Source organism: Oncorhynchus kisutch, linkage group LG27 (genome assembly GCF_002021735.2).
Source record: "Oncorhynchus kisutch isolate 150728-3 linkage group LG27, Okis_V2, whole genome shotgun sequence".
NCBI lineage: Eukaryota > Metazoa > Chordata > Actinopteri > Salmoniformes > Salmonidae > Oncorhynchus > Oncorhynchus kisutch.
The window spans coordinates 39,650,770-39,677,988 of record NC_034200.2 but is presented as its reverse complement, the minus strand read 5'-3'; the positions used below and the strand labels follow the sequence as shown (position 1 = coordinate 39,677,988).

General features: G+C 42.0%; 1 protein-coding gene across 1 annotated transcript in view; it reads right to left on the bottom strand.

Moving 5' to 3' along the window:
* The window catches only part of LOC109871856 (collagen alpha-1(XI) chain-like), a 120,482-nt gene that overhangs the window by 30,392 nt on the left and 62,871 nt on the right, over positions 1 to 27,219 (bottom strand). The window contains 10 exon segments of the mRNA XM_031806762.1: positions 810 to 917; positions 1,627 to 1,680; positions 1,959 to 2,012; positions 9,288 to 9,395; positions 12,909 to 12,962; positions 13,937 to 13,990; positions 18,008 to 18,115; positions 18,284 to 18,391; positions 24,236 to 24,289; positions 25,628 to 25,717. Of these exon segments, the coding sequence (XP_031662622.1) occupies positions 810 to 917; positions 1,627 to 1,680; positions 1,959 to 2,012; positions 9,288 to 9,395; positions 12,909 to 12,962; positions 13,937 to 13,990; positions 18,008 to 18,115; positions 18,284 to 18,391; positions 24,236 to 24,289; positions 25,628 to 25,717 (792 nt within the window).

The following is a 27,219-nucleotide window of genomic DNA, read 5'->3' as shown; positions in this document are numbered from 1 at the left end:
TTATGTAGCCTTGTGAAAACAGCTAATAGGATTCACTGTACATCTGCCTGACGACTCAAACTGAATTAACCAAACAATCAATCTATGTTCGCTACAGACTTCAGTCTGAGACTGACATCTTCGAAGTCATTTGTGGTGATGTCAAAATGAGGGAGTGTCGTACAAAACAAAGCAATCAGCGGTTGGATCGTCTCTAACCAATCAGAGTATAAAAGACAACGATGCATTTTTCAAAACGTCGCTTTACACACGTGTCTTCTGGCTCTGGTCCAAACCCGTCGGTTTCAGGGACCAATCAGAACGGCTAGAATGTGTTTGCGTTCTAGACAATCGTTGGGGAGACACTCATCGCAGAGAAGAAACTAACGTCCGTCGCATGGCCAGAGTAAGGAGTTTGGGTAGCCAGGAAAACTGTACATAGCCTGGTCCCAGATCAGTTATACCTTAACTTCCCACTGTTGTTGTGATGAATAGTTCAGAGCTGAGACTGTCTAAACCATGACTGTGATAATGATAATGTGTGAAGAGAATGCCCTGTCTTTCCCCTAAGCTGTGACTCATCAGAAGGGAACGCAGTAAGAGGAAGGATTCTCTACTGTGACTGTCACAAATAAAAAAAACAATGCTCAATTACAGCTGCAATTAAGAAATATGAACCTCGATTTGTAACCTAATCACACACTGTTATACATAAATGAAAATACACGAAGAAGAAATGTGTTTTTCCCCTTGTTTTATCTGTTCTAAGTATAATTTCATGAATGAAAAACATGTAGATGTTCTGTATTTGAATCTAACGGGATACTTACTCCACCACCGGGCTCTCCAGATGGTCCGGGGTTGCCAGCTTCACCGCTCTCTCCCTTTTCTCCATTACCTCCCATAGAACCCACTCCACCAGGAGGGCCTTGGGCACCCTGTGGATGGGATACAAATCAACCAATCAATCAACTAACCAGCCAATCAACTAACCAGCCAATCAATCAACCAATCAATCAACTAACCAGCCAATCAATCAACCAATCAATCAATCAATCAACTAACCAGCCAATCAATCAACCAATCAGTCATCCAGTCAACCAATCAATCAACCAACCATCCAACCAATCAACCAACCAATCATCCAGCCAATCAATCAACCAACCATCCAACCAATCAACCATCCAACCAATCAACCAACCAATCATCCAACCAATCAATCAACCAACCAACCAACCATCCATTCAACCAATCAACCAACCAACCAATCAACCATCCAATCAACCAACCAATCAATCAATCAACCTTCCAACCAATCAACCAACCAATCAATCATCCAGTCAACCATCCAATCAACCAACCAATCATCCAGTCAACCATCCAATCAATCAACCAACCATCCAATCAATCAACCAAACCAACCAATCATCCAGTCAACCATCCAATCAACCAACCAATCAATCAGCCAAGCAATCAACAAATCAATCAATACATCAACCAACCAAGCAATTAAACCACCAACCAACCAACCAATCAATCAATCATAAAAAAATGTCAGGTCATCATAACACAAGGTATGGAGCCGCATGTAGTGTAATGACATGTTAAACTATTCATTATAATAATAATGAATATTCAGACACTTACGTCAGCTCCACTAGAACCCTGGGGACCTCTGGGACCTGGAGGACCAGGTGGACCCTGTCAATGTAAACAATCAACAATAACACCATGTCAACATAAACAATCAACAATAACACCATGTCAACATAAAAAATCAACAATAACACCAGGTCAACGTAAACAATCAACAATAACACCAGGCCAACGCAAACAATCAACAATAACACCATGTCAACATAAAAAAATCAACAATAAACATTAAGACCGTGACATCACAACAGGCTGGATCCAATCAAGTAGCTTGGAGTCTACTTGGCCATTTGTACTCTGGTGTGATTCCAAAATGGCCGCCTTACCATCGGGCCGACGTCCCCGTTCTCTCCCTTCTCTCCTGATGTACCAGGCAGTCCCTGGGGGGGGGAAAAAAAAAGGAGAGACCCTCTTTATTAATACTCAACAACAAGGACGTGGATCACATTGAATAATGTATCATGGTCGGTAATGATGATACCGATTTGAAATGGATACGGGCAGCTCTTGTTATTTCATTACACTATTTGATCTAACTTTCCTTAACAACAATAACACTGATTACACAATATACCTATTTATATATGTGGCATATTTATGATACGGTAGAATAACAGAAATTCACTCAAATATTCATTAGAAATGCAGGCTTTGGTACAATTGAGTGTTCAGAGATCCTCACGCATCGCACTGCAGCAAAATACTGTGTGTGTGTGTGTGTGTGTGTGTTGAATTAATATTGAACACATGAACAAACCCAAAACTCTTGCAGAATAAAGACATAATTATTCAGCAGGAACACCTAGGTAATTATGGTCTACGGGAGGCCTGGCTGCAATCACACCATCTAAAATAACAAGTTGCGATGTGATTTGTCAACATCCACAGGAAACAGGAACTAAAGCTAGCTGAAGACAATCAGTTGTTTTCTTGTGTTGTAAAGAGAGGCAAAGAGAGTGAGAGAGAGAGAGATAGTGAGAGCGACAGAGAGAGACAGAGAGAGACAGAGAGAAAGAGACAGAGAGAGGTAGAAAGAGAGAGAGAAACAGAGACAGAGAGAGAGCGAGAGAGACAGAGAGAGGTAGAAAGAGAGAGAGAAACAGAGACAGAGAGAGAGCGAGAGAGACAGAGAGAGATAGAAAGAGAGCGAGAAACAGAGACTGAGAGCGAGCGAGAGAGAGAGAGAGAGCAACAGAGACAGAGAGATACACACAGAGAGAGAGAGAAACAGAGACAGAGAGAGAGAGAAAGTGGGAGAGAGGGTGTACTGTAATTGATATGTGGGGGTAATAATACAGTTGTAATAGGTTAGTTTCAGCCATTGTGACACTATATGAGAAAATGTATGGTCATTTAGTTGGTCATTGGAGAGAGAGCTAATTTATTTACCTCTGCCCTTATAAACACAGTGAAGACTGAAACCTCTGCCCTTATAAACACAGTGAAGACTGAAACCTCTGCCCTTATAAACACAGTGAAGACTGAAACCTCTGCCCTTATAAACACAGTGAAGACTGAAACCTCTGCCCTTATAAACACAGTGAAGACTGAAACCTCTGCCCTTATAAACACAGTGAAGACTGAAACCTCTGCCCTTATAAACACAGTGAAGACTGAAACCTCTGTCATTATAAACACAGTGAAGACTGAAACCTCTGTCATTATAAACACAGTGAAGACTGAAGCCTCTGTCACTTGAATACTATTATTACCAATGTCTTAAGAATTAAATAAAGAACAAGGCCAAGCTGGTGAATAGAGTGCGCTAATGTTGTTATGCCAATGTTTTGCGATAATGTTGATGTTATGATCATGTTGTTGTGATAATGTTTTTTTGTTACGATTACGTTGCGTGGTAATATAACGAACAAAATGTTGAATGATAACGATACGATAATGCTGTTTCGATAATGACGTGATGCCAATGTTGTTGTGATAATGATGTGATAATGTCGAGATAGTGTTATTCTGACAATGCTGTTATGATAATGATGTCTGGCTAATGTGGCTATGATGCTTATGTTTTTATGATAATGTTGGTACGAAACTGTTGCTGTGACAAGGCTGTAATGATAATGTTGTTACGATAATGACACAATAACAATGCCAAGATAAGGTTATTCTGATTATGTCGATGTGATAACGGTGTTACCATAACTTATGTTATGATAATGTCTTACACGATGTTGCGATAATGCTGTTATGACAATGCCGTTGTGATAATGCTGTTATGACAATGTTGTTATGATAGTGTTGTTGTGATAATGGTGTTGTGATAATGTTGTTGTGATAGTGTTGTTGTGATAATGCTGTTATGACAATGTCGTTGTGATAATGCTGTTATGACAATGTTGGTATGATAATGGTGTTGTGATAATGCTGTTATGATAATGTCGTTGTGATAGTGTTGTTGTGATAGTGTTGTTGTGATAATGCTGTTATGACAATGTTGTTGTGATAGTGTTGTTGTGATAATGCTGGTATGACAATGTTGTTATGACAATGTTGTTGTGATAGTGTTGTTGTGATAGTGTTGTTGTGATAATGTTGTTGTGATAGTGTTGTTGCGATAATGCTATTGTGATAGTGTTGTTGTGATAATGCTGTTATGATAATGTTATTGTGATAGTGTTGTTGTGATAATGTTATTGTGATAGTGTTGTTGTGATAGTGTTGTTGCGATAGTGTTGTTGCGATAATGTTGTTGTGATAGTGTTGTTGCGATAATGCTGTTACGATAATGTTGTTGTGATAGTGTTGTTGTGATAATGCTGATGTGATAGCGGTGTTGCAATAATGCTGTTATGATAATGCTGTTGTGATAATGCTGCTGCGAGAATGTTGTTATGATAATGCTGTTGTGATAATGCCGCTACGATAATGTTGGTGCGATAATGTTGTTGTGCTAGTGTTGTTGTGATAATGCTGTTATGGTACTGTTGTTGTGATAGTGCTGTTATGGCAATGCTGTTGTGATAGTGTTGTTGTGATAATGTTGTTATGATAATGTTGTTGTGGTAGTGTTGTTGTGATAATGCTGTTATGACAATGTTGTTGTGATAGTGTTGTTGTAATAATGTTGTTATGATAATGTTGTTGTGATAGTGTTGTTGTGATAATGTTGTTGTGATAATGCTGTTGTGATAGTGTTGTTGTGATAATGCTGTTATTCTGACATGGACTTTTAATAGAGCAGCTCAATGCAGGTTGTCTCAACTATTTCAACGATAAGCTGTCCTTTGATATAAAACATTAGTCAGCCACTGTAAGCATTAAGTGTGTGTGTGTGTGTGTGTGCGTGTGTGTGTGTGTGCGTGCTTGCGTGCGTGTCCTGTGTGTGTGTATGAGTGTGAGTGTGTGTGTGTGCGTGCTTGCGTGCGTGTCTGTCCTGTGTGTGTGTGTGAGTGTGAGTGTGTGTGTATGTGTGTGTGTAGTGAGTGAGTGTGTGTGTGTGTGTGTTGAATTAATGATTTCAGACTGGGTGAGTATTAATGGCCTGTGATTTGATAGCTGAACGCTGTTATAACAAAAGGCTGGGATGTGTTTGCATTGGTAGTGGACATCTAAAAACCACCTGTGTGCTGAGATATACGCTATATGAGCAGAGTAAATGTGCTGAGGCTTAGGAGGGACAGAGATATACGCTATATGAGCAGAGTAAATGTGCTGAGGCTTAGGAGGGACAGAGATATATGCTATATGAGCAGAGTAAATGTGCTGAGGCTTAGGAGGGACAGAGATATACGCTATATGAGCAGAGTAAATGTGCTGAGGCTTAGGAGGGACAGAGATATACGCTATATGAGCAGAGTAAATGTGCTGAGGCTTAGGAGGGACAGAGATATACGCTATATGAGCAGAGTAAATGTGCTGAGGCTTAGGAGGGACAGAGATATACACTATATGAGCAGAGTAAATGTGCTGAGGCTTAGGAGGGACAGAGATATACGCTATATGAGCAGAGTAAATGTGCTGAGGCTTAGGAGGGACAGAGATATACACTATATGAGCAGAGTAAATGTCACATTTTGATTCCCCTTCTGACAGTGGTTCCATTGACTGAGCTTTGCAGCGCTGCAGAAAGAGGAAGGGAAATGCCAACATGCATAAAGTCAACATTTATGGATTCATTCGGTCTGAACTGATGCATTTCAGTCTTCCTCAAATGCCAAATAGATGTATCGGTGTGTGTATAGTGTGTGTGTGTGTGTGTGTGTGTGTGTGTATGGGTTTATGTGTGTGTGTGTGTGTATGGGTTTATGTGTGTATGTGTGTGTATGGGTTTATGTGTGTGTGTGTGTGTGTGTGTGTGTGTGTATGGGTTTATGTGTGTGTGTGTGTGTATGGGTTTATGTGTGTGTGTGTGTGTATGGGTTTATGTGTGTGTGTGTGTGTGTGTTTGTGTGTGTGTGTTTGTGTGTGCTGTCAGAGCCTTTGTTAGGTCCTTGTGTCCTTGTGTCATGTAGGTCTGGGAAGGCCCTGGGGCACACACATTACTGTGTTGATTATAATGGGATATGGCTGGAAACCAATGGAGACTCTCCCAGTAACATTAGTCCACAGGCAGAACGATGGAAACCAACGGAGACTCTCCCAGTAACATTAGTCTACAGGCAGAACGATGGAAACCAACGGAGACTCTCCCAGTAACATTAGTCCACAGGCAGAACGATGGAAACCAACGGAGACTCTCCCAGTAACATTAGTCCACAGGCAGAACGATGGAAACCAATGGAGACTCTCCCAGTTACATTAGTCCACAGGCAGAATGATAGAAACCAATGGAGACTCTCCCAGTAACATTAGTCCACAGGCAGAACGATGGAAACCAACGGAGACTCTCCCAGTAACATTAGTCCACAGGCAGAACGATGGAAACCAACGGAGACTCTCCCAGTAACATTAGTCCACAGGCAGAATGATGGAAACCAACGGAGACTCTCCCAGTAACATTAGTCCACAGCCAGAACGATGGAAACCAACGGAGACTTTCCCAGTAACATTAGTCCACAGGCAGAACGATGGAAACCAATGGAGACTCTCCCAGTTACATTAGTCCACAGGCAGAATGATGGAAACCAACGGAGACTCTCCCAGTAACATTAGTCCACAGGCAGAACGATGGAAACCAACGGAGACTCTCCCAGTAACATTAGTCCACAGGCAGAATGATGGAAACCAACGGAGACTCTCCCAGTAACATTAGTCCACAGGCAGAACGATGGAAACCAACGGAGACTCTCCCAGTAACATTAGTCCACAGGCAGAACGATGGAAACCAACGGAGACTCTCCCAGTAACATTAGTCCACAGGCAGAATGATGGAAACCAACGGAGACTCTCCCAGTAACATTAGTCCACAGCCAGAACGATGGAAACCAACGGAGACTTTCCCAGTAACATTAGTCCACAGGCAGAACGATGGAAACCAATGGAGACTCTCCCAGTTACATTAGTCCACAGGCAGAATGATGGAAACCAACGGAGACTCTCCCAGTAACATTAGTCCACAGGCAGAACGATGGAAACCAACGGAGACTCTCCCAGTAACATTAGTCCACAGGCAGAATGATGGAAACCAACGGAGACTCTCCCAGTAACATTAGTCCACAGGCAGAACGATGGAAACCAACGGAGACTCTCCCAGTAACATTAGTCCACAGGCAGAATGATAGAAACCAACAGAGACTCTCCCAGTAACATTAGTCCACAGGCAGAACGATGGAAACCAACGGAGACTCTCCCAGTAACATTAGTCCACAGCCAGAACGCCTGGAAACCAATGGAGACTCTCCCCGTAACATTAGTCCACAGGCAGAATGATGGAAACCAATGGAGACTCTCCCAGTAACATTAGTCCACAGCCAGAACGATGGAAACCAACGGAGACTCTCCCAGTAACATTAGTCCACAGGCAGAACGATGGAAACCAACGGAGACTCTCCCCGTAACATTAGTCCACAGGCAGAATGATGGAAACCAACGGAGACTCTCCCAGTAACATTAGTCCACAGGCAGAACGATGGAAACCAACGGAGACTCTCCCAGTAACATTAGTCCACAGCCAGAACGCCTGGAAACCAATGGAGACTCTCCCCGTAACATTAGTCCACAGGCAGAATGATGGAAACCAATGGAGACTCTCCCAGTAACATTAGTCCACAGCCAGAACGATGGAAACCAACGGAGACTCTCCCAGTAACATTAGTCCACAGCCAGAACGATGGAAACCAACGGAGACTCTCCCAGTAACATTAGTCCACAGGCAGAACGTATGGAGATGGATGTTCAGTACTGTCTTCATTAGTAGCAATAGCTATGTGTGTCTGCACTGTCTGCATTAGGAGCTTCAGGTGAAAACACGACAGGCGAAAAGGCTACACACTGTACAAAGTGGGACAGCGCTGTTGTTCATCCGAAGTGTTTTTTCTTCTTCTGATTGGTACGATCGAAAAAATAAAGTTTTGGTTTGTTTTTTCTATCTATTCTATTCTAAAATTGTCTGAAATTAAATAATTAATTTGATCAATGTGATTTTTTGTTGTTATATTGAACGAAATGTTCTATATCCCGTTAAACACCTCATTGCATAGCAGTGTAGGGGGGGAGGGGCAATGTAGCGGTGCCAGCCTATCACAAGAGTTAGAGGCGTGACTTTCAGTTCGTTATTTTTGGCCACCCGTGAGAGTGAATGTCATTCCGGGTAATGTGTTGTGATGTATATTCGTTATTTAAAGTTAAACTCATACACGGCCAGGACTAAATCTGTAATCATACCTGCATAAAAGGGCATGTGATCATATGGATACAATGCTGTGGCCAATAGCTGTGTTATTAGTCTTATATAAAGAATGTGTTTGTAGTTATTATTTCATGTTATTGAACCAACTTAAATTCTTGATTTAGAGGGAACGTATTTAATTGTTTGTAAGCCAATTGAAGACATTTGAATTGGTACAGTAATTCCAATGTGAAAAATCAACTTGCAACAACATGACAAATTGGGTTGTACTGTATATACATATATATATATATATATACATCGAATATCAGGATTTATCTTCTTTATTACATGTTATAAAATAGAAATAAGGCAAGTCAGTTAAAAAAGAACAAATTCTTATTTACAATGACGGCCTGCCCAGGCCAAACCCGACGCTGGGCCAATTGTGCGCCGCCCTATGGGACTCCCAATCACGACTGCATGCGATGCAGCCTGGATTCAAACCAGGGTCTGTAGTGATGCCTCTAGCACTGAGATGCAGAGACTTTAGACCGCTTAGGCCACTCTGGATATTAGGTATTGAATGTCGAAAGAAATAGGTTGCAACTTGAAATATAGTTTTTTTTAATGATTAAATAGAACCACTGGCATTGAATCATATATTTGGTTTCAACAAATGTACTTTTTTTTCTTCAATTTAAACAAAAACAAGCATATTTACTTGAGATACTTTTTTAAAGACAAATTTTGACAGTGTAGTACATACCACTAATACAATGCATCAACGTTTTCTGTTTTGTTGTAAACTATATAGTGTGAGAATTATAGGAGAGATTAACTGAAGCCAACGATGGCGATGCCTGATGCCCGACGCTGTCTGTTTGTGTGTGTGTGTGTGTGTGTGTGTATGCGTGTGCGTGTGTAGTCGTACCTGCAGTCCGATGGGCCCAGGTAGCCCAGGGAATCCTCTGGATCCTTCGTCTCCCTTCTGGCCAAACATACCCTGCTGACCCCTGGGTCCTGACTCACCATCAGTACCCTGGAAGGCAGAGGTCAGAGGTTAGATGTCAAGAGTTGGTGGAATCAGTACCTTATTCTAGCTGGAGGCCTGATAGGAAGTGAAGAGCTGAAATGTGCTGACTTAATCTGTGGGAGCACCACATGGCTACATGGTAGAGAGAGAGAGAGCGCAAAGAGAGAGAGAGAGAGAGAGGGAGCGCAGAGAGAGGGAGCAAAGAGAGAGAGAGAGGGAGAGAGAGAGAGAGACAGAGAGAGAGGGAGAGAGAGAGAGAGAGAGAGAGAGAGAGAGGGGGAGGGGGGGAGGGGGGGAGGGGGGGAGGGGGGGAGAGAGAGAGAGAGAGAGAGGGGGGGAGAGAGAGAGAGAGAGCTGAGATAGTGAGTATGTGGAGGCTGAGGGCTTGTGTTGTGTTGGGTTGCCTTTAGGGGGCGGGAATAGGCAGAATTCTGTGTTTTGGATCTGACCTGACCTGTGGAGATCTGAGTTGAAGTAGGGTACGCCCTAAACGGCACCTTATTAGCAATGTAGTGCACTTCTTTTGACCAGAAGCCTATGGGTAGTTATGCACTATAAAAGGGAAGGGAAATAGGGTGTAATTTGAGATACGATAGTTTTGCTTGGCCAGAACAACAGCCCAGTAAATGGAGGACTGTGGAGTTTGGCTTGTGAGACTAGTGTAGAGGCTACTGCAGGATTGAGACACCATGTAGAGGTGCTGTTTCAAGGGAACAGTCAGGAAACAGTCAGACAGTCAGTCTTTCTATAGTCTTGTTGTAGTCTTTCTATAGTCTTGTTGTAGTCTTTCTATAGTCTTGTTGTAGTCTTTTTATAGTCTTGTTGTAGTCTTGTTGTAGTCTTTTTATAGTCTTGTTGTAGTCTTTCTATAGTCTTTTATAGTCTTGTTGTAGTCTTTCTATAGTCTTGTTGTAGTCTTTCTATAGTATTGTTGTAGTCTTTCTATAGTCTTGTTGTAGTCTTTCTATAGTCTTGTTGTAGTCTTTCTATAGTATTTCTATAGTCTTGTTGAAGTCTTGCCCTAGTCTTGTTGTAGTCTTTGTATAGTCTTGTTGTAGTCTTGCCCTAGTCTTGTTGTAGTCTTGCCCTAGTCTTGTTGTAGTCTTGTCCTAGTCTTGTTGTAGTCTTGTTGTAGTCTTGCCCTAGTCTTGTTGTAGTCTTGCCCTAGTCTTGTTGTAGTCTTGTTGTAGTCTTGCCCTAGTCTTGTTGTAGTCTTGCCCTAGTCTTGTTGTAGTCTTGCCCTAGTCTTGCCCTAGTCTTGTTGTTCTACTCTCATACAAGACAACGGTAGTTTTGATCTTGGGCATTTGGGTACTAAAGAAGATAAACCACTCCAACAGAAGTCATAGCTGAAGCCAGTCAGCTTTATCATGTGATATAATCAGATTTTGATCATATTTAGGCTGGGAGTGCCACCTGGCTCTGCCAGTGTGTCTCAGTAGGCAGGTCATTGCCCCACCAGACAGAGGCCTAGGCGACGTCTGTTAATAGAAACCTATTCCCCATGTAGTGGACTACTTTTGACCAGGGCTGATAGGATATAGGGAATAGGGTGCCAATTGGGATGAAGGCCTAGACATTATCTAATAATATGACAGATAATATTACTGTCCTGATGAAGATAGTTGGTGTGACTATATTGGTGTTGGTGTGACTATATTGGTGTTGGTGTGACTATATTGGTGTGACTATTTTGGTGTTGGTGTGACTATATGGGTGTGACTATATTGGTGTTGGTGTGACTAAATTGGTATTGGTGTGACTATATTGGTGTGAATATATTGGTATTGGTGTGACTATATTGGTGTGACTATATTGGTGTGACTATATGGGTGTGGCTATATTGGTGTTGGTGTGAATATATTGGTGTTGGTGTGACTATATGGGTGTTGGTGTGACTATATTGGTGTTGACGTGACTATATTGGTGTGACTATTTGGTGTTGGTGTGACTATATTGGTGTGACTATATTGATTATGCTGTGACTATATTGGTGTGACCATATTGGTATTGGTGTGACCATATTGGTTTTGGTGTGACTATATTGGTGTTGGTGTGACTATATGGGTGTGACTATATTGGTGTTGGTGTGAATATATTGATGTTGGTGCAAATATATTGGTGTTGGTGTGACTATATTGGTGTTGGTGTGACTATATTGGTGTGAATATTTTTGGCTTTGGTGTGACTATATTGGTGTTGGTGTGAATATATTGGTGTTGGTGTGACTATATGGGTGTTGGTGTGACTATATTTGTGTGACTATATTGGTGTTGGTGTGACTATATTGGTGTTGGTGTGACTATATTGGTGTTGGTGTGACTATATTGGTGTTGGTGTGACTATATTGGTGTGACTATATTGGTGTTGGTGTGACTATATTGGTGTTGGTGTGACTATATTGGTGTTGGTGTGACTATATGGGTGTGGCTATATAGGTATTACTATATTGGTGCTATTATATTGGTGTGAATATATGGGTGTGACTACATGGGTGTGTCTATATTGGTGTGAATATATGGGTGTGACTATATGGGTGTGTCTATATTGGTGTGACTATATTGGTGTGTCTATATTGGTGTGACTATATGGATGTGACTATATTGGTGTGACTATATGGGTGTGAATACATGGGTGTGTCTATATGGGTGTGACTATATTGGTGTGACTATATTGGGTGTGACTATATGGGTGTGACTACATGGGTGTGACTACATGGGTGTGACTATATTGGTGTGTCTATATTGGTGTGTCTATATTGGTGAGACTATATTGGTGTGACTATATTGGTGTGACTATATTGGTGTGACTATATGGGTGTGTCTATATTGGTGTGACTATATTGGTGTGTCTATATTGGTGTGTCTATATTGGTGTGACTATATGGGTGTGACTATATTGGTGTGACTATATGGGTGTGACTACATTGAAATAACAAGAGAGTGAGTGTGGGGTAATTGAGTGGTGTCTGTCTGAATACAGGTGCTGAGGAGAGTGCTGAATTATACTGCACAGTGCATTACTGTGTGGTTGTACTGTGTGGTTGCACTGTGTAGTTGTACTGTGTAGTTGTACTGTGTGGTTGTACTGTGTGGTTGTACTGTGTAGTTGCACTGTGTAGTTGTACTGTGTAGTTGTACTGTGTAGTTGTACTGTGTGGTTACACTGTGTAGTTGCACAGTGTAGTTGTACGGTGTAGTTGCACTGTGTAGTTGTACTGTGTAGTTGTATGGTGTAGTTGTACGGGGTAGTTGTACTGTGTAGTTGCACTGTGTAGTTGCACTGTGTAGTTGCACTGTGTAGTTGTACGGTGTAGTTGCACTGTGTAGTTGCACTGTGTAGTTGCACTGTGTAGTTGTACTGTGTAGTTGCACTGTGTAGTTGTACGGTGTAGTTGCACTGTGTAGTTGTACTGTGTAGTTGCATTGTGTAGTTGTACGGTGTAGTTGCACTGTGTAGTTGTACTGTGTAGTTGCATTGTGTAGTTTGGTGAGAGGTTAAAGGTGAATTAATACTCACGGCAGGACCAGGAGCTCCGATGACACCTTGAAGACCAGATGGCCCAGGAGGACCCTGCTCACCACCACCGAAACAGAGAGGTTAACAACAGGGACAGAGACACAGTTAGCGAAAGTGCCTTCACATGCTTAAGCACTACATTTATCTGTGGTTACTTTTATGATTCTAAATGAGCTGTCCCCAACAATGGACGACCTTAAGGTCATTTGAGGCGACTGCAGGGCTGGCCCTAGCGAGATTTAGTTGTGGGGGCCCCCTACCTCGCAGCAAAACATTTTAGTAACCCACCCACTGGACTGACAGTGGAGAGGATTAGTTTTAAACTACATTTTCTGCAATTCCCCCCAAAAAATCCATGGAGTTTAGAGAAAATGTAGCAGTGTTTTGTCTTTTTAAAAGCAAGTTTTCTGTAATTCTATACACTTTGCCATGGGACGAAGAGAACATCTGGCATTTGTGCAACACATTTCATGCAATTCTACTCCTTTTGCCCTGGGGCAGAGCCATTTTTGTTTCCCAGGTTTAGAGCTAATTTCCTGCGATTATACACATTTTGACCTTGACTTTACACTATGTTAATATGATATCTGAGCGAGAGTGACTAACAAAATCAATGCGGGCTCCTGGGCACACGCTCTGCGTGCCCGATGGGAATTCGGCCATGATTACAAGTTTAGATAGCCGGCTTGACAAATTTACCAATCAAATTTCTTGGGCCGACATGGACTAATTGAGTGACTGTCAGTGTCTAAAATAACATGACAAAAACTGCTGATGGAAAACCACATTTCGGGAATTGCATCTTGTGTATTCTACTATTCTTACTCTCAACAGGAAGTTGAGACCCAGACTGAATCCCCCCTCCCCCCAAATTAATAATATTTATTTTATTTTGGTCAGAGGCTCTGGGAGACTTCCCTGGATGCTTTCTCATCCTCCGGTCTTTGCACCAGTAAAGGCTTGTCTCTGATTTCTGGTGAAGTTTCTCTAGACGTTTCCTACACGAGGAAAATGTGATGAGAACTCACCTGTTCTCCCTTGTCTGCTTTGCTTCCCTTCTGGCCAGGCTCACCAACCTCTCCCTGGGACAGAACACACAACAACAGTTATGATAATGATACCTATACATCGTCTTTATACTGTATAGCGCTAGGACTCAAAGACGCTTGAAGTCCTATTTTATTTTAGCTCCTCATGAAATCATTTCTGCCTCGCTGCTTAGTCAAGTCCAATATTTTCCAACTGTCACCTTTACTGAGATTAGGTGGTAAATATTATTTGTGGAGATTTTAATTTGATTGGACAACAAACCCTGGGTTGGTGTTTGCAATTAATTGATTACTTGGCTCGGTTTATCCCTCTATTGGCACTCCCACTGTCACGCTAACGCTATGGAGGACGTGACAGGGATCTGAAATGTGTGATGGGTGTGTGTGTGTGTGTGTGTGTGTGTGTGTTTTTGTGTGTGTGTGTGAACGCACACGTGCATACAACTGCCTCTGCTAAAACATTTTCACACCAATCCATCACCATAACTTAATGTCATCAACACAAATAATATCTGCAATGTAACACTCCTAACCCACATACTACACTACTGCACTGTACTGTACAGTTAAACTACTATACTACTATACTAAACCACACTACTGCACTATGCTGTACGGTACTATACTACACTACTGCACTATACTGCACAGTTAAACTACACTACTGCACTGTACTGTACGGTACTATACTACACTACTGCACTGTACTGTACAGTTAAACTACTATACTACTATACTAAACCACACTACTGCACTATGCTGTACGGTACTATACTACACTACTGCACTGTACTGTACAGTTAAACTACTATACTACTATACTAAACCACACTACTGCACTATGCTGTACGGTACTATACTACACTACTGCACTATACTGCACAGTTAAACTACACTACTGCACTGTACTGTACGGTACTATACTACACTACTGCACTGTACTGTACAGTTAAACTACTATACTACTATACTAAACCACACTACTGCACTATGCTGTACGGTACTATACTACACTACTGCACTATACTGCACAGTTAAACTACTATACTACTATACTAAACCACACTACTGCACTATGCTGTACGGTACTATACTACACTACTGCACTATACTACACAGTTAAACTACACTACTGCACTGTACTGTACAGTTAAACTACACTACTGCACTGTACTGTACAGTTAAACTACTATACTACTATACTAAACCACACTACTGCACTATGCTGTACGGTACTATACTACACTACTGCACTGTACTGTACAGTTAAACTACTATACTACTATACTAAACCACACTACTGCACTATGCTGTACGGTACTATACTACACTACTGCACTGTACTGTACAGTTAAACTACTATACTACTATACTAAACCACACTACTGCACTATGCTGTACGGTACTATACTACACTACTGCACTATACTGCACAGTTAAACTACACTACTGCACTCTACTGTACAGTTAAACTACACTACTGCACTATACTGCACAGTTAAACTACTATACTACTATACTAAACCACACTACTGCACTATGCTGTACAGTTAAACTACACTACTGCACTATACTGTACAGTTAAACTACACTACTGCACTATACTGCACAGTTAAACTACTATACTACTATACTAAACTACACTACTGCACTATGCTGTACGGTACTATACTACACTACTGCACTCTACTGCACAGTTAAACTACACTACTGCACTATACTGCACAGTTAAACTACTATACTACTATACTAAACTACACTACTGCACTATGCTGTACGGTACTATACTACACTACTGCACTCTACTGCACAGTTAAACTACACTACTGCACTATGCTGTACGGTACTATACTACACTACTGCACTATACTGCACAGTTAAACTACACTACTGCACTATACTACACAGTTAAACTACACTACTGCACTGTACTGTACAGTTAAACTACACTACTGCACTATACTGTACAGTTAAACTACTATACTACTATACTAAACCACACTACTGCACTATGCTGTACGGTACTATACTACACTACTGCACTATACTGCACAGTTAAACTACTATACTACTATACTAAACCACACTACTGCACTATGCTGTACGGTACTATACTACATTACTGCACTATACTGTACAGTTAAACTACTATACTACTATACTAAACCACACTACTGCACTATGCTGTACGGTACTATACTACACTACTGCACTGTACTGTACAGTTAAACTACTATACTACTATACTAAACCACACTACTGCACTATGCTGTACGGTACTATACTACACTACTGCACTATACTGCACAGTTAAACTACACTACTGCACTCTACTGTACAGTTAAACTACACTACTGCACTATACTGCACAGTTAAACTACTATACTACTATACTAAACCACACTACTGCACTATGCTGTACGGTACTATACTACATTACTGCACTGCACTGTACAGTTAAACTACTATACTACTATACTATAGTGCAGTAGTGTGGTTTAGTATACTACTGCACTATGCTGTACGGTACTATACTACATTACTGCACTGCACTGTACAGTTAAACTACTATACTACTATACTATAGTGCAGTAGTGTGGTTTAGTATACTACTGCACTATGCTGTACGGTACTATACTACATTACTGCACTGTACTGTACAGTACTGTACTACATTACTTAACTATACTACCATACTATCCTGCTGAACTATGCTGTACAGCATTATACTACATTACTGAACTATACTACAAAACTGCATGACATTACTACACTGTACATCACTGTTCTACATTGCTGCACTATACTACTATACTACATTACTGAACTAGACTACTATAATATGCCACATTGTGCTATACTGTACTACATTACTGCACTATACTATACTACGTTACTGAACTGTACAGTACTGTTTTACATTACTTCATTATACTACTATATTATATTACTGAACTATACTACTATACCATGTTAAATTACTGAGCTATACTGTACTACATTACTGAACTATACTATACAGTAATATACAACATTACTGTGCCATACTGTACAGTACTATACTACATGAGTGCACCATACTACTATACTATGCTACATTACTGCACTATACTGTACAACATTACTGAACTATACTGTACAGTACTGTACTACATTACTGAACTATACTGTGCGGTACTGTACTACATTACTGAACTATACTACATTAATATACAACATTACTGAACTATACTACATTACTGAACTATACTGTACAACATTACTGAACTATACTGTACAGTACTGTACCACATTACTGCACTATACTACATTACTGAACTATACTACATTACTACACTATACTACAGTGCTATACTACATCACAGAACTATACTACATTAATATACTACATTACTGCACTATACTGTACAGTACTGTACTACATTACTGCACTATACTACAGTACTATACTACATTACTGCACTATACTACAGCACTATACTACATTACTGCACTATACTGTACTACATTACTGAACTATACTACGGAACTGTACTACATTTCTGAACTATACTACAGTACTATACTACATTACTGCATTATACTGTACAGTACTGTACTACATTACTGAACTATACCACAGGGCCACAGAGGATTGTCTACAGTATTACATTGTCACCATCCTCTCCAGGGGGCCACAGAGGATTGTCTACAGTATTACCTTGTCTCCATCCTCTCCAGGGGGCCACAGATTATTGTCTACAGTATTACATTGTCTCCATCCTCTCCAGGGGGCCACAGTGGATTGTCTACAGTATTACCTTGTCTCCATCCTCTCCAGGGGGCCACAGTGGATTGTCTACAGTATTACCTTGTCTCCATCCTCTCCAGGGGACCACAGAGGATTGTCTACAGTATTACCTTGTATCCATCCTCTCCAGGGGGCCACAGAGGATTGTCTACTGTATTACCTTGTCTCCATCCTCTCCAAGGGGCCACAGAGGATTGTCTACTGTATTACCTTGTCTCCATCCTCTCCAAGGGGCCACAGAGGATTGTCTACAGTATTACCTTGTCTCCATCCTCTCCAGGGGGGCCTTGGGGGCCTGCAGGGCCAGGAAGACCAACAGGACCTTGGATACCGTCACGACCAGCTGGTCCCATGGGGCCTTTCTCTCCCTGTGGGGACAGGAGAGAACGAGTCAACATGTGGCCATAATAGACGAGAACATCTCTTATCCTTCATCCTCGTATATTAACACTACCAGATACAGTAAAACAGTTTTGCGATTTTAAAAAGGCAGATATTGAAGTTATATGTCCAGGTGTGTGTGTGTGTGTACTCACCGGGCCTCCCTTCTCTCCGGCTGGTCCAGGACCTCCCTGAGGTCCGGAGCGTCCTGAAAGACCGATGGCACCTCCGGGACCGGCAGCACCTCTCTCTCCTGGAGAACCCTGCCAGCCAACAAAGACATCACCATCATCATCATCATCATCATCATCAACAGGAGCCAATCTTCTAGCACCTTTTGAGTGTCTTTCGGGTTTTAATCGAAAACACAAGAATACTATTTAGACTGAAGGTAATGTATTGGTCATTATAAGTGGTATGCTAGTGTAACGGACATCAACTTGCTTAGCGTGTAGCGCTTCCTCCTGATTCGGCTCACATCGATGCTCAAACCCAGGACCTCTGCTCTGCTAGCACATGTGACTGCCCTCCCGAAGCGTCTTACCAGTCAAGTTACAAAAATTCCGTCAGAGCAAGTGACGACACTTCAATCTGGGGAGTATGTTTCACGCATTCCCATGTGCAGTAGTTTGGGATATTGGAACGAAGGCGAAGACTCAAAGTAGGAATATATTCCAAACAAAGACTGGAACTAATGTCCTGAAACGGAGACACTCTTTCATCACCTCAGCTGTGAGTCAGTGTTTTCATTCAAAATGTCAGACAAAAAAACACGATCCATTATTACAGGAGTCTTTTAAAGCTTCATCCTATTGACATTCCTCTATCAGAGACCATGAGTGTGTTTCTTTTGTATTTGATGGGGACACAAGATTTCTCTTCTAGCCCTAAAAGCGCCAACAGGGGTAAAAAAGAAAATCCTAATTTCAACCCCCTTTCTTAAAAATCCTTCTGAAATGGTAGGTCTTTGTTAAGATACTAGTAATAAAAAAACGAAAACATTTGACCAGGATTTCTGTGTTAATATGGAGGAATGAAAAATAATTCATATGTTGTATACTAGTCAATAGTCCACTTTGTGACAAAAGCACAAAATTTGGCACAGAGTTTGATTTGGTAGAGAGGTTGATTTGGTAGAGAGGTTGATTTGGTAGAGAGGTTGATTTGGTAGAGAGGTTGATTTGGTAGAGAGGTTGATTTGGTAGAGAGGTTGATTTGGCAGAGAGGTTGATTTCTGACTTGTGTAACTCTTCTACTTGGCTGGTTTCTGTTTGTAATGATTTGTTTGCTGGGCTATGTTCTCAAATAATCATAAGGTATGCATACGCCGTAAAGCATTTTTGAAATCTGACACCGTGGTTGGATTCACAAGAAGTTAATCTTTAAACCAATGGAAAATAGTTGTATCATTTCTGAATTTTTATAATGAGTATTTCTGTATTTGAATTTGACACTCTAAAATCTCACTGGATGTTGGCCAGGTGGGACGCTAGTCCCACATACCCTAGAGAGGTTAAAATGTTTTTTTTTTTGTGGGGGCAGAAATGCCTTCTGGAACATGTGAACTTTCATGTGCCTTAATAACAAACTTGTATGCCATCTGTAAATATGAATACAATGGTCAATTTACGAGCCTAATTGGTTTAGCCACAGAAAAAGTCAGCAACCTTCTCGCTAGCCATGATTGGCTGACATAATGAGTGGGCTGAACATGCCGAGAGATGAGTTTGGATTGGTCTGCCATGTAGCATGCTTCTGTCTATTTGAGCTGGTCAGTATGTGTAGGTAATCCTGTCTAACGAGGATAAAAAAAAATGCAACATAAGTGTTGCTCTCCACTTTCTGGAGGACCGAGTTTTGAAATCAGTGGAATTAGAGTATGATAGCTAAAGAGATGGAGAAAATGCCTGTCTCCAGATTACATCTTCAAACTAAGGGCAAACGTGGCATCTGTGACAGGGAGACATGTCAATACATTAATTATGTATTGGGGTAAGATCGTACACGTAACGCTAGACTATCTTATTATGCCATATGCTAGTTATAGCCTAATGTTAGCTAGTTAACATTGAACCTGGTTGGTTAGTTACCTGCAGATTCATGCAGGGTAGTAACGTCATGAGTTGGTATTATGGTTAATTGTTTAGCTAGCTAGCTACATGTCTTAACAAAATACTCCACTATGCAAGTATCTATTTCAATATAATGTTCATGATGTCACTGCAACAACTGTTGATAGACGTAGCTGGTAAATTCGCTCTGGCTATCTACTCCGATTTCAGAAACCACGGGTAAGACAGTCTATCTAGTTAAATTTTCAGATATTACACATTTCTAATTTTGACATCAAGTCTTTTCATTTTATGTTAAAGTGTACTGTTAGCTAGCTAGCTGGCTGGCTGGCTCACTAGCTAACATTACGTGTGTGATCTTATTATTCGTATCTCAGAGCCATTTGCTTTGCTAGCTATAGCCTAATGTTAGCTAGCTAACATTGAACCTGTTGGTTAGCTACCTGCAGATTCATGCAGGGTAGTAACGTCATGAGTTGGGATTATTGGTCTTTGTGTAGCTAGCTAGCTACATGTCTTAATAAATATTCCACTATGCAAGTAACCATTCCACAATAACCCGACTTCAACCCAAGTGAGATGGTTTGGGATGAGTTGGACAGCAGAGTGAAGGAAAAGCAGCCAACATTTGCTCAGCATATGTGGGAACTCCTTCAAGACTGTTGGAAAAGCATTCCTCATGAAGCTGGTTGAGAGAATGTCAAGAGTGTGCAAAGCTGTCATCAAGGAAAAGGCTGGCTACTTTGAAGATTCTCAAATATAAAATATATTTTGATTTGTTTAACACTTTTTTGGTTACTATGTTTTTTCATAGTTTAGATGTCTTCACTATTATTCTACAATGTAGAAAATAGTAAAAAATAAAGAAAAACCCTGGAATGAGTACAGGTGTGTCCAAACGTTTGACTGGTACTGTAGATATGTATAGTGTAATAGATGTATCTATAGATATGTATAGTGTAATTGATGTGTCTATAGATATGTATTGTGTAATAGATGTATCTATAGATATGTACAGTGTAATTGATGTGTCTATAGATATGTATAGTGTAATTGATGTGTCTATAGAGCACGCAGTTACTACCACAGACACACAGTTACTACCACAGAGACACAGTTACTACCACAGACACACAGTTACTACCACAGACACACAGTTACTACCACAGACACACAGTTACTACCACAGACACGCAGTTACTACCACAGACACGCAGTTACTACCACAGACACACAGTTACTACCACAGACACACAGTTACTACCACAGACACACAGGCACACAGTTACTACCACTGACACACAGTTACTACCACAGGCACGCAGTTACTACCACAGACACACAGTTACAACCACAGACACACAGTTACTACCACAGACACACAGTTACTACCACAGACACACAGGCACACAGTTACTACCACAGACACACAGTTACTACCACAGAGACACAGTTACTACCACAGACACACAGTTACTACCACAGACACACAGTTACTACCACAGACATGCAGTTACTACCACAGACACGCAGGCACACAGTTACTACCACAGACACACAGTTACTACCACAGACACACAGTTACTCTCACAGACACACAGGCACACAGTTACTACCACAGACACGCAGTTACTACCACAGACACACAGTTACTACCACAGACACACAGTAACTACCACAGACACGCAGTTACTACCACAGACACACCGTTACTACCACAGACACACAGTTACTACCACAGACACACAGTTACTACCACAGATACACAGTTACTACCACAGACACACAGTTACTACCACAGACACACAGTTACTACCACAGACACGCAGTTACTACCACAGACACGAAGTTACTACCACAGACACACAGTTACTACCACAGACACACAGTTACTACCACAGACACACAGGCACACAGTTACTACCACTGACACACAGTTACTACCACAGACACGCAGTTACTACCACAGACACACAGTTACAACCACAGACACACAGTTACTACCACAGACACACAGGTACACAGTTACTACCACAGACACGCAGTTACTACCACAGACACACAGTTACTACCACAGACACACAGTTACTACCACAGACACACAGTTACAACCACAGACACACAGTTACTACCACAGACACACAGGCACACAGTTACTACCACAGGCACACAGTTACTACCACAGACACACAGTTACTACCACAGACATACAGTTACTACCACAGACACGCAGGCACACAGTTACTACCACAGGCACACAGTTACTACCACAGACACGCAGTTACTACCACAGACACACAGTTACTGCCACAGACACACAGTTACTACCACAGACAGACAGTTACTACCACAGACACACAGACACATAGACACACAAACACATGCACTCGAACACCCACACCATGTTCTGTTCTGACTAAACACAACACACACTTCTCCCTGCAGCTGGACGCCGACTCTTCCGCTGCTGGGAAATCGATAAAGGGAAAAATCAAATTGCTTGTGTGCGTGAGTGTGTGTCTGAGCGTGAGTGTGTGTGTGAGCGTGAGTGTGTGTGTGAGCGTGAGTGTGTGTGTATGAGTGAGTGAGTGAGTATGTGTGCGTGAGTGTGTGTGTGAGTGTGTGTGTATGAGTGAGTGAGTGAGTGAGTGTATGTGTGAGTGAGTGTGTGTGTGAGTGAGTGTGTGCGTGAGTGTGAGCGTGAGTGAGTGAGTGAGTGAGTGAGTGAGTGAGTGAGTGTATGTGTGAGTGAGTGTGTGTGTGCGAGAGTGTGTGTGTGAGTGAGTGTGTGTGTGAGTGAGTGAGTGAGTGAGTGAGTGAGTGTGTGTGAGTGTGTGTGTGTGTGTGTGTGAGTGTGTGTGTGAGTGCGTGTGTGTGTGTGAGTGTGTGTGTGAGTGAGTGAGTGTGTGTGTGTGAGTGTGTGTGTGTGTGTGTGTGAGTGTGTGTGTGTGTGTGAGTGTGTGTGTGAGTGAGTGTGTGTGTGTGAGTGTGTGTGTGTGAGTGTGTGTGTGTGTGTATGAGTGAGTGTGTGTGAGTGTGTGTGTGTGTATGAGTGAGTGTGTGTGTGAGTGAGTGTGTGTGTATGAGTGAGTGTGTGTATGAGTGAGTGTGTGTGTATGAGTGTGTGTGTGAGTGTATGAGTGAGTGAGTGTATGTGTGAGTGTGTGCGTGAGCGTGTAGGAGCTTTACGGAGTCATACAATTAGAGGTCTGACATTGTTGTAAACAAAAATGTATTTTCAGGATATCCAGCCGTCGCTCAGCGCTCAGTGTTTCCTTTTCAAAAGAATCTCCGCACATTCAGAACCCTCAGAATCAGAATGGTTTCCTTTGTTCAGAAGTGTATTATGCCATCCATTCTCACATTCAGAACCCTCAGAATCAGTCACTCCACTCCAGACAGTCACTCCAAGCAGCCACTCCAATCCAGACAGTCACTCCAAGCAGTCACTCCACTCCAGACAGTCACTCCAAGCAGCCACTCAACTCCAGACAGCCACTCCACTCCAGACAGTCACTCCACTCCAGACAGTCACTCCAAGCAGCCACTCCAATCCAGACAGTCACTCCACTCCAGACAGTCACTCCAAGCAGCCACTCAACTCCAGACAGCCACTCCACTCCAGACAGTCACTCCACTCCAGACAGTCACTCCACTCCACTCCAGACAGTCACTCCACTCCAGACAGTCACTCCAAGCAGCCACTCCAATCCAGACAGTCACTCCACTCCAGACAGTCACTCCACTCCAGACAGTCACCCGCCCCGTTTCTATCTGACAGTCATAAACCACCTGCCCTGCCTACCAGCCTACCAGGCTATAATCACACCTCATTATTGACCAACCACCTGCCCTGCCTACCAGGCTATAATCACACCTCATTATGGACCAACCACCTGCCCTGCCTACCAGGCTATAATCACACCTCATTATGGACCAACCACCTGCTTAACCTCTTCAAAGCCTCTAAAAGTGTTGCTCCGAGTCTCTGTGGGGCGTGAAGCGATGACATAACCATGGTAACGTCATACTTACGATGGGGCCTTGGGCACCCTGTGGTCCTTCGCCTCCCTTCAAACCAGCTGGACCCTGGAAGGAGAGAACGAGAGAGGAGAGGAGGGTTAGACTTTTAAGCATTTGTGTCTGGAAGACAGAAAGAAAGTGTGTTGCTGGGCATATGCATACATGAGTGTGTGCGTGTGCGTGTGTGTCTGTGTGTGTGTGTGTATATGTCTGTGTGTGTCAGTGAGTATTTGAGTGTGTGTGTGTATGTGTGTGTGTGTGTGTGTGTGTCAGTGAGTATTTGAGTGTGTGTGTGTGTGTGTGTGTGTCAATGAGTATTTGAGTGTGTGTGTGTCAGTGAGTATTGAGTGTGTGTGTGTGTGTGTGTGTGTGTGTGTGTGTGTGTGTGTGTGTGTGTGTGTGTGTGTGTGTGTGTGTGTGTGTGTGTGTGTGTGTGTGTGTGTGTACTAATCCACGGTGTATTATAATCCTGGAAGAACCCTCTCAACCAAAATTGGAGAACAAAAACACAATTATATATCTTGCTCAGTGTTTTTGCTGAGCAAAATGTACGAGTCTGCTGTTAATGATAATGCAGAGGATTTTCCTGAGGTTGCTGTTGATGCAAATCCCACGGTAGTTATTTGTCTCCACTCTTGTGGATTGGGGGGGGGGGGAATCGGTCATTGGTTCCAAATTTTGGGGAAGACGCCAGAGCCAAGGATGATGTTATAGAGTTTTAGTGTAGCCAATTGGAATTTATGGTCAGTATATTTTATCATTTCATTGTGGGTACCATCAATACCACAGGCCTTTTTGTGTTGGAGGGTTTTTAGTTTAGGTTTTTGCTATAGAGCCAAAAAGATTGGAGAAGTGGTTTACCCATACATCTCTGTTTTGAATAGATAATTCTTCATGTTGTTGTTTGTTTAGAGTTTTCCAATTTTACCAGAAGTGGTTAGAGTCTATGGATTCTTCAATTTCTGATTTCTGACGTGCTGTTCCTTCTTTTTCCGTAGTGTATTTCTGTATTTAGTGATTCACCATAGTGAAGGCGTAGACTCAGGTTTTCTGGGTCTCTATGTTTTTGGTTGGACAGGTTTCTCAATTTCTTTCTTAGGTTTTTTAAATATCAAACCATTTTTCATTGTTGTTAATTGTCTTCTGGTTTTCTGCTTGATTTAGTTTAGTTTGATAAGAAAGCTGAAAGTTCAAATACACTGTTTACGTTTTCTACTGCCCAGTTAACACCTTCATAATTGTATTGTGTATTGCCTTATTTAAGTAGACTGTTCTCTCTCTCTCTCTCTCTCTCTCTTTGTCTCTCTGTCTCTCTCTCTCTCTCTCTCTCTCTCTCTCAGTGTGCGTGTGTGTGTGATAGCTGTTTGGAGCTTGGTGTATCTGTAGATGGGAGCTCTGTCTTACGTTAGCCCCGGGAAGACCTCTCTGCCCTGGGAAGCCCCTGAGCCCGGCTGGGCCAACCTTTCCAGACGTTCCCATAGGACCTGGGTCACCCTGGAGGAGAGATAGGAGAAAAAGTTGAGACAGAGAATACATAGTCTGTCAATTGCTGTAGGTGCATAAAAAGATCATGAACTAATTTTCCTGTCTGTATTATACAGTATCTGTATTGGTATTAGTAACAACAGACATTTGATCTTGACAAGCAACACGGAATGACTGTAAAGTCTGAATATGTCTGTAAAGTGGCTCTGGATCAGAGAGTCTGTTAAATGACTCACTACTGTAGTGACTCTGGATCAGAGAGTCTGTTAAATGACTCACTACTGTAGTGACTCTGGATCAGAGAGTCTGTTAAATGACTCACTACTGTAGTGACTCTGGATCAGAGAGTCTGTTAAATGACTCACTACTGTAGTGACTCTGGATCAGAGAGTCTGTTAAATGACTCACTACTGTAGTGACTCTGGATCAGAGAGTCTGTTAAATGACTCACTACTGTAGTGACTCTGGATCAGAGAGTCTGTTAAATGACTCACTACTGTAGTGACTCTGGATCAGAGAGTCTGTTAAATGACTCACTACTGTAGTGACTCTGGATCAGAGAGTCTGCTACATGACTCACTACTGTAAGTCTCTCTGGATCAGAGAGTCTGTTAAATGACTCACTACTGTAGTGACTCTGGATCAGAGAGTCTGCTACATGACTCACTACTGTAAGTCTCTCTGGATCAGAGAGTCTGTTAAATGACTCACTACTGTAGTGACTCTGGATCAGAGAGTCTGCTACATGACTCACTACTGTAAGTCTCTCTGGATCAGAGAGTCTGTTAAATGACTCACTACTGTAGTGACTCTGGATCAGAGAGTCTGCTACATGACTCACTACTGTAAGTCTCTCTGGATCAGAGAGTCTGTTAAATGACTCACTACTGTAGTGACTCTGGATCAGAGAGTCTGCTACATGACTCACTACTGTAAGTCTCTCTGGATCAGAGAGTCTGTTAAATGACTCACTACTGTAGTGACTCTGGATAAGAGAGTCTGTTAAATGACTCACTACTGTAGTGACTCTGGATCAGAGAGTCTGCTACATGACTCACTACTGTAAGTCTCTCTGGATCAGAGAGTCTGTTAAATGACTCACTACTGTAGTGACTCTGGATCAGAGAGTCTGTTAAATGACTCACTACTGTAGTGACTCTGGATCAGAGAGTCTGTTAAATGACTCACTGCTGTAAGTCTCTCTGGATCAGAGAGTCTGTTAAATGACTCCCTACTGTAGTGGCTCTGGATCAGAGAGTCTGCTACATGACTCACTACTGTAAGTCTCTCTGGATCAGAGAGTCTGTTAAATGACTCACTACTGTAGTGACTCTGGATCAGAGAGTCTGCTACATGACTCACTACTGTAAGTCTCTCTGGATCAGAGAGTCTGTTAAATGACTCACTACTGTAGTGACTCTGGATCAGAGAGTCTGTTAAATGACTCACTACTGTAAGTCTCTCTGGATCAGAGAGTCTGTTAAATGACTCACTACTGTAGTGACTCTGGA